This window comes from Eurytemora carolleeae, unplaced genomic scaffold (assembly GCF_000591075.1).
Source record: "Eurytemora carolleeae unplaced genomic scaffold, Eaff_2.0 scaffold798, whole genome shotgun sequence".
Lineage (NCBI taxonomy): Eukaryota > Metazoa > Arthropoda > Copepoda > Calanoida > Temoridae > Eurytemora > Eurytemora carolleeae.
The window spans coordinates 95,494-107,417 of NW_019396910.1; the positions used below are offsets into that span (position 1 = coordinate 95,494).

The window sequence follows — 11,924 nt, forward strand, 5'->3', positions numbered from 1 at the left end:
ATTCTAGATTTAATATTAACAAAATTATAACATTTTATAACATTTTAACCCTTCATCAGTCATAATTTTAAATCCCTCAATACACATTTCACAAACTTTGTTGATTATCTGTCACAAAATACAAGTTTAATTTTGTTCTGATTCTTTTCCTTTCTCCGAGTAGGTCTGTGAGTAGAGCTGTTGAATATGAGGTATGGAGACAGATTAATTTGATTGAGGACGGAGAAATTGTTGAAAACGAAACAAGGAAAAAAACAGAACAATAATTTTTTTTATTTTTTAAATTGTAGTATTGAGTTCTGACCTACAGGGTTGTTGGTAACCTTGGAGGTCAGAACTCAAGGATGAGACTTTGATGACGACCTGAACTCTTGACGATCTGAACTCTTGACGATCTGAAATATATTATGATTTGAAACTATTAAATTCAACTTTCTGTTGACTTTAGAGGATTTGATTTTGCTGCTCGGTCCACTCATAGTATGCGAGATAAAGAGAGAAAACAGGATTACAGGTTCGAGATACAGAGATTTATTAAATAACAAAATATCTGGCATTTTTTCGTCTTGAGTCAATGACAAGGGAGGACGGCCGAAGGGGGGGGGTGTTAGAATGTGTTGCCCCCGTTTTACATCGCCTCTTTTGTAGACCTTTTAGCTCAAAAACAAAAAAAAGGATAGTGGTCTAAAACTTACATCTTGTCTATTCTTTAGAATCCATTTTTCCCCTTATATGTAGATTCTTGTCTTTGGTATTTCATACTCCTTTGTTGGTCTATTAATGTCAAATATTTATCTAAATGAAATATTTTTTTTTACAAAGTTTGAATGCCCTACCCCCATATTAGGTTGCACAGATATAAAAATGAGAAAATTATAGATTTAGGAAATCTATAAACAGATATTTATTTCATCAATCTCGTATTTTTACAATTATCATAACTACTCATGCTGAAGAACAACAGATAATTAATAAACCAGCAAGTGTTTGTTTAGAATTGCAACTTTCCATTTTGAACTGTCTGCACTGCCAATGGCGTTCTAAATAACATCTTATATCTATTGTTTCTCCTTTCTCTTACATCATTGGATAAGTTATTACAATCATACATTTCATTCTTCTTTCTTACAAATGATGAAACCCAGAAATAAGAAAATAATAGAGTTATTGTCCCATTATTATGTTTTTATTTAATCCTCAACTTTTTATATTCATTCTCTTTCTCTTGCCATCTTTTTTCCTGAGAATAAATAGAGGAAACATAAGAATTTCCCTCGGTATGAATATTTTCAGTACCTTTGAGCCTAAAAAGGAGTTCAAAGTATACATTTCTTGTAAATGTTTACATAGTATACGCAGTACAATACAATTACTTGGACAATCTCTTTTTCTTACTGTAAAATAAACTTTCAATGGTGTCAATATGAAAAAAAATACATAGTTTAAACGTAAAAATCATTTAAATATAGAGTTCCAGGGTCCCAAAGGCAAAAGACCACAAATGTGTGAAGTACGCCTGCAGTACGGTGACAGTACAATAAAATGGCGGTTGTGCACTTTTTTGGTTGTTAACATCACTCTATATATAATCTGCTCTGTGTTTAACAAAATCAAATTGTAAAGTCATGATTTTGATTATTTTATATTTTTATCATCTGTGGGATTTTGAATAAAATAAATGGCATTGCTTGAAGCTGGATAAGTAAGAAATGTACACTGCACAATTGCCGGGTTCATGTTCAAAGGACTATTTAAAATCTAAAATTCTAACAGTTGTCTTCTTATTACATAGTTTTATTGGTCTGTCTGTAAAACCATATGAAGGGGGAAAATCAAGATTTCTTTTGACGATTTAAGAATTTAAAAAGAACTAGTCTAACAACTATCATTGAAAAATTAAGCAGGATAAAAAGATAATGTTAATCCCATGCCTTACTTACTTACTTTACTTTTGAAGAACAAAAACCTACTCTAATTTTAAAAGGGATTTCTGCTTAAATATAAAAATACAGAAACAACAATCTTCTATATATAAATTTGGCTTGTCTGTCTGTCTGTTTGTTTGTCTGTCTGTCTGTTTGTATCCAATAAACGTCAAAACGGCTGAACCGATCGGGCCCAAATTTTTTGTGGGGCATCTAGGGACCCCAGGGAAGGTTTATGAAAAATCAAAATTTCAAATATTTGTCTCCATCAAAATTCGATCGTCATTAAATTTTTAAAAATTTTGAAAATCCGCAAAATTTTTTGTGAAAATCCGCGAATTATTTTTGTTTTGTTTTACGATGTACACAAAGAGAACACGTTCACAATTAATTTAGGAGATGGGCGCGAAGGCGCCCTCTAAGGCTAGAAAGAAGGGCGCGAAGCGCCTTGAATTTCTAGTAAAAATAAATATGCAAAAGTTGGAAAAAAATCTTAAGATTTACTTTAATGATTTGATGAACGACTAGGTTTAATCAAGAAAGGAATATAAATATAAAACATTTTTCATAGCTTTATTTTTAATATTTAAGGGACTGAATGCGTAATTTTAAGTGGCACTTCATTTGCCCGATTCGCAACAGCAAGGTACTAATGCATGGAAAGTTAATTACGGTCGCGTATACTCTGCGTGCATGATGAAACCAATTCTCTCTGGAATTTGTAAACAAGAATAGATGCTTCAGTGTTCGTTTAGTATTCGAGTAGGATAAAAACATTTAATTTTGATAATTTTGAAAATTCTCATAATAGTTTCCTAAGACCAGAATATTTTATAGATTATTTTTGTGAAAAGGTATTTCATGTCAGGCTTCGACATCCGTCTTGTGTTTACTTTTCCGCCCAAAGACAATACACTGCAGTACAAAAAATGCTTACACCTCTGAAATAACTTTCCTTGCATTATTACCTTGCGCAACGGTATCCTTGAAACGTTAATCTGATCAATAATGTGGAAGATTTGTTATGCGTGTTCAATTTCCCCACTGCTACCGTAGAAAGCAATGCGCAAGTCGCTCTTGTCTCTAGTTCCTAATTCGGTCGGGAAAAAAACTGTTAAGGTACCGACAGGAATAGGAAATGCCACTCTTAATGAAAGCTCACTTGAAATTACGTCTTTACAGATCCCTTGAAACGCGCGCTTTTAGTACCACTGAAAACCAAGATGTGCACGCTCTCACACAGACATCAAGGAGTATTTTGCCAATTTATCCTTTCAACCTTCAGCTAGAAACAGACGCGTTGCATTTTTGGAATAGCTATGTCCTGGGCTACAAAAAAAGTACAAGTGAGTTGGTGAGGTAAACCCGAAGGCCAAGGCAATGCAAAACTTTAATTTTGAGGTTATCTAAGAATTTGATGACTAAGTTTCAGAGTTGTCTATATCTGAATATAGTTCAGTATGATAAATCCTTCCAATTCTAATAAATGCGTCTTTGTTAAGTTATTTGATCAACAACGTCAAGCAATGTCACTTCATCGTGTATTATTCTCTGTAAAGTGTTATTTGCAATTTAAACTTTTTATATTCATTTTATGCATTTCTTAGAGCATTAATTCTCTACATAGAATACCTCCAACATCTACAGGGAAGGGGGGCGGGGGGGGGCACAAGAAAACTTGGTTTTCATAAAAATCCAATTAAAATTTTTACCAAATCTTGCTGAATCTGACAAAGGTGGCAAAATGAGACTATTTATTAAGACATTTTGATTTTCAAAATGCCATTTTTATCATGGAGGATTTTGTTAATAGTGAACACAGTATGATGTTTTATTTTCTAAGATTTGGTTCAGCTTTGCGGATTTTCCATTATAACTCTTTTATACGAATTTTGGCTGATTTCAATAAAGATTAAGTTAAAGATATAAATCAAAAACAACATTTTGTATTTTGTTTATTTCATTAAACTTTTTTCAACTTGAAACAAAAACCTATTAAGGAAACAATGCAATATGTTTCTTCCTTCGTCTCATTGGAATGAATTATAAAAATACATTTGTATATTATATATGAACAAATATGTAAATGTAGCATAATTTACACAAAGAGGATTTAGTAAAAATATGAACATGAGGCAACAGAGTAAATCGTAATATCCAGTTTTTTCTTTTTTTCTTTCGAAAATATTTTAAATTTAGATTTGATAAATTTTTTTGACACAAAATATTGGAACAGCTATTAATGTTTGATTACGTTAGATCTACAACAAGTTGAAACTTCATCTATTTTGATCACTTTAACAAGTTAAAATTTCATCTATTTTGATCACTTTAACAAGTTAAAATTTCATCTATTTTGATCACTTTAACAAGTTGAAATTTTGAATTATATTTGACCAGTGGCCATTTGCGATTATATGTTATGCTACGTATCAGAATATCCCTGAACTGAAAATCAATTTAATGAACTTTTTAAAGAAATAAGAACAAAACATTGCTGGTAAGGCTAATTTTGTAAAATTTCAGCATTTATTTTTGAAATTACTTTTTTGATTTCTGATTTCTATTGTTTCAATATTATAATTATGTACAGGGTGTCCCACGAAACATGACAGTAGAAAAACGAATTAAAAAGGTTGCCTTCTATCTTTGAAATAATTTGCGGCATTTATACATAAACCTTATTTTAGAAGTAAAATTCTAGATTTAATATTAACAAAATTTTCGACAATGTTGTTTTTATTTAATAAAATTGAAATCTGACCGAAATTCTTAATATCTCCGGTAATATGGAAAGCACAAGAAAGGCAGACCACAATTTGAAAGTGCAGGACAAGGAGAATTTTGTGGTTATTGTTTCAAGAATCATATATGTTAAAGCAGATTGACGACTAATTCTCAGAATTAAATTCTAAGTTCAAAGAGTCTTGCCACTGTCATGTTTCGTGGGACATGGTACATAGTATCTATAGACATTTTCTAATCCAAATATCTCCAGGTTGTTATCTAAAGAATGTTCAATCTAAACTGCATCTTTATGTAAAAATAAGAAATAAGTTTTACAAAAGAAAAGTTACATTCATGTTATCATTCTGTTGGGAAAAAGAAGGAAAATGAAATTTTGAAATATAATAGCGATGAAATATATTATTTATGTTGTTAATTAGTTTCAGGCATAATCATTCATCCTCTCTTCTAAACGTTTAATTTGAAAGCAGGGTCCAAGAAACATAGATACGTTTTAGATTGACCGCTTTACGATAAATCGGCTCTGAGGTCAGATTTAATGAATAGTTGCAGTTGAACTTGGTACAGTAAGTTGAACAGCTGCTCTGCTTTAGAGAAGAAGAGGATGTTAGAAAATACATTAAATTTTTTAGATTTATGCCTGAGCCAAATCTTCCTCCTTTGCGGCTCAGAGCCGAGCAGGTTGAGGGGGAGAGGGCAAATCTTCCAGAACTACCGCAGCAAACTAGACTCCGAATTCAGGTTAATCAGAGCTCATGGAGTCAAACATTTTTAAATGTAAATGGAGGATTTTTAAGGATAATTTGGTAGCTGAAGGATCATTAGGGATCATAATATAGTTGAAGGAATTGTATAGATCTTATTGTAGCCGAAGGATTATTAGAGATCATAATATAGCTGAATGATTTGTATAGATCTTATTGTAGCCGAAGGATCATTAGGGATCATAATATAGTTGAAGGAATTGTATAGATCTTATTGTAGCCGAAGGATTATTAGAGATCATGATATAGCTGAAGGATTTGTATAGATCTTATTGTAGCCGAAGGATTATTAGAGATCATAATATAGCTGAAGGATGTGTGTGGATCTTATTGTAACAGAAAGATTATTAGAGATTATAATATAGCTGAAGGATTTGTATAGATCTTATTGTAGCAGAAGGATTATTAGAGATCATAATATAGCTGAAGGATTTGTGTGGATCTGATTGTAGCAGAAAGATTATTAGAGATCATAATATAGCTGGAGGATTTGTGTGGATCTTATTGTAGCAGAAGGATTATTAGAGATCATAATATAGCTCAAGGATTTGTGTGGATCTTATTGTAGTAGAAGGATTATTAGAGATATAATATAGCTGAAGAATGTGTGCAGATCTGATTGTAGCAGTAAGATTACTAGGGATCATAATATAGCTGAAGGATTTGTAGGGATCTTATTGTAGCAGATGGATTATTAGAGATCATAATATAGCTGAAGGATTTGTGTGGATCTTATTGTAGCAGAAGGATTATTAGGGATCCTAATATAGCTCAAGGATTTGTAGGGATCTTATTGTAGCAGAAGGATTATAAGAGATCATAATATAGCTGAAGGATTTGTATAGATCTTATTGTAGCAGAAGGATTATTAGAGATCATAATATAGCTGAAGGATTTGTATTTATTAGAGATCATAATATAGCTGAAGGATTTGTATAGATCTTATTGTAGCAGATGGATTATTAGAGATCATAATATAGCTGAAGGATTTGTATGGATCTTATTGTAGCAGAAGGATTATTAGAGATCATAATATAGCTGAAGGATCATGATATAGCTTTTTCGTACAGGGGTTCCTTTTAAGGGCAAATCTAGCTCAAATAAAAGTGGTTGTCTGTCTTTTGTTTGGAATATGAAGCGTAATATATATTACAAAAAATTTGAAAATTATTCTTTACTGATATTTTAAAAATCTTGATTAACTCTCTACTTTGTTAGGAATATGGTGTTTCAGAAGAAGTTTCTTTTCAGTTGGTTGATAAGCCAGAACTTTTAAATCTCTTCAATGTAAGTATAAAAGAAGGAATTTATTTCAAGAAAAGAGATTATAATATTTAATTTCAGAGCTGTGTAGAATTTTCCCCAAAGAACTATAAATCACTAGCAAGCATTATACTTCTCGTTGTTCAGGTACGGTGGTAGGCGATTATAGCAATTTAATGAAGACGACTTTCGATTTCAAGTTTGATTAATATCTAGCTTTTAAAAAGCATTGATACGCAAAAACTTGGAAACAAAGTCAATTTAAAAAGCTTCTCTTAAATTACTTGATTCTAAGAAATAATAAAAACTTAAATAAAAATTTCGATTTCATTATATTGATATTATCGCCTACCACCAGTTAATACAATGTGTGCCAGAAAACTAAGGGTTAGGAAGACGATATGTAAGAATTATCATGTGTATTAAATGTTGTTTTGTCGTGTCAGCAGTAGCTTGAAAATCAATTTGTTAAATAAAAAGTGTGTACACTGCACGATTTCTGTGTTTCTTATTTATGGGACTTTTTTAATCATAACTTGTATGCTTGTGTTGAATACCATACCATTATATTTTTCTGTTAAACTAAAATTGAAATTAGATATTAATAATATTAAAACAAATAATTTATTTTTGAATATTTGAAAATGTTAAAACTAACAAAATTCTTAAACAAAAGATAATTCATGCTATTTTATACGCTGATCTGTACTTGAGAATTTTTTCAGGAATATTTGAGTTTTAACTCCGTTAACCTGACCTCTACTCCTCTTGACCCTGAGTCGCTAGTTACGGCGGTCAACCTTAAGGAGTCACGGACAATTAACTATTCAGCACTCAGGTACAGTTATCATTTGACAGCCTATGCATATACACCAGCTAGAGGATTATCTTGTACATGTAGGGGTTTATTCTCTACATGTACAGCAACTCGGGGCATAAAATATTACCTACTTTTCATGTACATATACAGCAGCTTAGGACTTATCCTGAATATGTACATCAGCTAAGGGTTTATCTTTCACATTTACAATGGCTACATACTTATCCTTTACATATCCAGTAGCCAGGGACTTATTATGTACATGTACAGCAGCTAGGGTCTTATCCCATAGATTTACATTATAATAATAGTAGATCTTAAAGGGAACCCGATACAGTAGACTTATCGTAACATGTTCAACAGATCGGGACTTAACATCTACATGCACAGTAGCTAGTGGATTATACTAAATATGTACAGCAACTAGGTGTTTTTCTTGTACATGTACATCAGATCAAGGCTTATCATGGTACAGCAGATCAAGGCTTATAATATACATGTATAAATCAGCTAAAAGGGGCTGATCATGTAGTAAGAGGTAAAAAAGTGCCATTTTTCTTAACGCATATACATGTACATTGTACAATGTTCATTGTACGTGTTCAGCATATTTCAATATCAATTATCAATAGCAAAATGAATCGAACTCCAGTCAATTGTTAAAAATTTGACAACTGGCAGATCCAAATAATTTGACGACTGTCAGATACAAATATACATGTTTTTGTACATTGTACAAAACCCTAAATGAAAATCCTTTCTGTGAAATTTAATGGAAACATTGGGTTACTCCGAATTTGTTTCAAGAACGTGATCAAAATATTTTGTAAGGTTTAAAGAGAGAGATAAACATTTTCTTCTTTCTTTGAAAAAGTCTGTAAAAAAATTGTTTATATATTTCCTGTAGAATCAATTGGAGAATGTGTTGTTTAAGAAAAGAAATACGAGAAACTTCAATTAGTATTATTTGGTGTAACTTTAGAACCAAATAAGACTGAAATGTGTTTTTTATAAATCCTAATATATAAGCTACGATGTATGTAAGTTTCTATGGGTTTTGTTTGTATGTATGTTTGTCACATTTTTGTACGTCTATAATAGTGCATTCGTTACAGTGTAGGTTCTCAATGTGCGTCCGTAACATTGGCGTATCCTCATCAGGGCGTCATTATTAGTGTGTTTAAATAAGTGCGTCCTATTTGAAACAGCGATTATTACGGAAATTCTCAAAACTGATTCTTATAAATCTACGAAACTGTAATAGTGAACTGTGCTGAGTTCTATATTTTTATATTCATTTATACACAGACTTGTTTTCTTGTCATTCTGTGGAGGGGTCTCTGTCAGTATTAATGATAATAATGATAGCAATAAAGGAATAACAAGTGTCTTACATGTTCATAATTGTAAAATGTACACTGTACAGGGAGCTATAGTACGGTTACTACTGTACATATATTGAAAACTGTACAGGGAGCTATAGTACTGTTACTACTGTACATATATTGTAAACTGTACAGAGAGCTGGTACGGTTTCCACTGTACATATATTGTAAACTGTACAGGGAGCTGGTACGGTTACTACTGTACTTATATTGTAAACTGTTCACTGTACAGGAAGCTGGTAGAGTTTCTACTGTACATTTATTGTACACTGTACAGGGGGAGCTGGTACGGTTACTAATGTACATATATTGTTAACTGTACACTGTACAGGGAGCTGGTACGGTTACTACTAGACGGAGATAAACGAAGACCTGAACTTATTATTGATGAGAATGGTTGGCGACTTATTACTGATAAAACCATTATTAATGTAAGTGCATCTAATTAGTTTGATTGATTTTATATTCATCTCTTAAAATAAGTTTTTAAAAATATTTTGTTTCAGAAATTTGTTGAAGAGTGTATGGTTGAGCACTCTGATATTGTAAACAAATACTGTAGTGCAAAGGGAGGACATAGTAAACTTTATTGTCTTTTAAAGCACATTACAACCCCAATTTTATTAGTATAATACATCCTGTTTTCGTTAAAATCTCAGATTTTAATTAAAAAAATTTAAAATTTTCCGAAAATGATATCTATTAATTAACTCTTAAGGATCCTTGTGAAAATTAGTTATAAAAAATTAATCTCTTAACAGATAGCATTAACTATATAGTTAATAGGCATCCAGTTACATATCAAACCATAACAAAAGTAATCTAGCATAATTGTCAATTTTTTTTGGATTTTGAAATAACATTTTGTTCAAAATAATGTTTTCAAACTCTGTTTGGGCCCGAGTCAAGCAGATAAGGAAAACTCACTGGGAGGGGAAGGGGAGGGGAAATTAAATCAATTCCTTGGTTAAAATTCTATGATTTATTATTTATTTTGATTTATTATGTGCTGCAGGAGAAGAAAAAGAAAAATGTATGGACCAACCTTCTTATTCAGGTGAAACACTCTAAACAATCAAAATTGCCCAAATTACAGCTACGGAAAAATTTAATTTCAAAATTCAACTTCTAGCATAAAAAAATTATACGTTATCTTTTGGCAGGTACACTCCACGCCCCTCTTTGTACTTTTTATTGTTTCTTGCAAATATACCTTACTCTTCGGGATCATATGTGAGGTTCCACAAATTGGCTGGATAGATTCAGCTTTTTGACGTTTATTGGATACAAGCAAACCAAAAATCCAACTGAAAAACGGTCTGACGGACAGGGTAATTATATATATATGTTTTTTTCTGCAGGTGAACAAGGATGACCGAACTGAGAAGCTGGATATGTCAATCATGAGTCAGCTGCTACTCCAGGCTCTAGAGAAACAGAGAAATATTATTCAAGAAAATAAATTAAAATCCCCATAAAGAGTCTGTAAACGTAATTTTACGAAGAGATATGTCCGATTTACAACGATATTCTTGAAAGCCTGGTCTGATCAAGTATGAACTAGATATCCATGTTTTTAATTTTTATAGCTGATTATTTTTAATAGAGGTTTATCTCCCAAATAATTGTGCATTTCTACTGCATGAAAAGGAATTATGGGAATTAAATACTTTTCAAGATAAAAATCGACGTTGTCTGTAAAATTATTGATCAAATAGATGTTGTAAAACGGGCATCATTCCTCTCTTTAAATTGAGGATACCTTGAATTTGCAATGGCAGTCCATTTAATTCTTGGAGAGAACTTCCTAATTATTAAGTTATTTGTACTAGAATATTGTTGGTTTATGTCAGTTGTGTACTGTACTGTACTAGAATATTGTTTGTTTATGTCAGTTGTGTATTTATAAGATAATAAGAAAAATAAACTGATGGTTTTTAAGTTAAAAGTTTCCGACAATATTTTCAGATTGGATCTCAATTCTTTTTTTCTGAGATTTGCATCAAAATAAGATAAATCTTAAATAGATTCTTAACATTATTTTAAGTGCTATTTACAACGGAACCTTTTAAATCTTAATCTGCAAACATTACATTATATTGTCACAAAACAATATCAATGTGGAAGATATCCTCGTTTTCTGACTTATCGTTAATCAAAATAGAGCAACACTCTTTTCGGAGAAACCACGATTGAAAGTTATTAATTATCAAATTAATTAAAACAAAAATCTCTTTCATTTTTCTCAGACAAAATCTTTTTCATAAAAAAACATAATCAAAATAATAAGAATTTTTTTTACAGAACTTTATCCTTTTTAATTTAAATTTTGAGATTTTGAGGAATTTTAATCCATTAAAACGTCTTCATGATATGAAACTCGTTAAGTTTGTTAATTATTCTCTACACAGAGGAGCTTAGCTTCTGGAATTTGATTTATTCCCAAATAGTAAAATATATTCTTACAAAATCATCAAATATTTTACTAAACAAATACATTTTGTCCCAATTAACATAATGCTTCACTAACTGTTTTTAGGGTGTGAATATTTTCAGAGTTACCCTCTGGGGAAAAAATTTAAAATTTGGTTAAATCAAAAAAAGCTAAATTTTTCAGTTGTTGCATGCAGATTTGGTTCAGTGTTCAAAACAAAACGATTTTAAAAAAAATTTTTGTCTTATTTTAGTGTTTATTTAAAAAATTACTTCCAACCGGTGTAAAATGAAGGCTCAGAATCTTAAGGTATAATTACAAAACATATAATTACATAACATAAGTTAAAAACATATAAGTTACAAAATCAATAAAAGGAGAAAATTACAAACAGTTTGTTCATTTAAACATTTAATTTAGATTTTTTTTTGGTTTATTTGAACTTTTTTTATGTTCATTTTAACGACTAGTCGCAGCGCTTATATGAACAAGAAATTGCATTTTTTCAGGGTTAGGTTAGGTTATGACAGATTTTTAGCTGAGTACTGCGGCTAGGACAGGCTAAGGGGCCTAACTTAAAAATAG

General features: G+C 31.1%; 1 protein-coding gene across 1 annotated transcript in view; it reads left to right on the plus strand.

Moving 5' to 3' along the window:
* Nucleotides 1–10,427, plus strand: part of LOC111709998 (aspartyl/glutamyl-tRNA(Asn/Gln) amidotransferase subunit B) — an 11,026-nt gene extending 599 nt beyond the window's left edge. The window contains exons 2-11 of the mRNA XM_023483986.1: nt 164–247; nt 449–514; nt 5,306–5,414; nt 6,656–6,724; nt 6,782–6,847; nt 7,426–7,538; nt 9,237–9,336; nt 9,412–9,474; nt 9,921–9,962; nt 10,267–10,427. Coding sequence (XP_023339754.1) covers nt 164–247; nt 449–514; nt 5,306–5,414; nt 6,656–6,724; nt 6,782–6,847; nt 7,426–7,538; nt 9,237–9,336; nt 9,412–9,474; nt 9,921–9,962; nt 10,267–10,383 — 829 coding nt within the window. The 3' untranslated portion in view covers nt 10,384–10,427. The remainder of the gene's footprint in view (nt 1–163; nt 248–448; nt 515–5,305; nt 5,415–6,655; nt 6,725–6,781; nt 6,848–7,425; nt 7,539–9,236; nt 9,337–9,411; nt 9,475–9,920; nt 9,963–10,266) is intronic.
* Nucleotides 10,428–11,924: the final 1,497 nt, after the last annotated feature.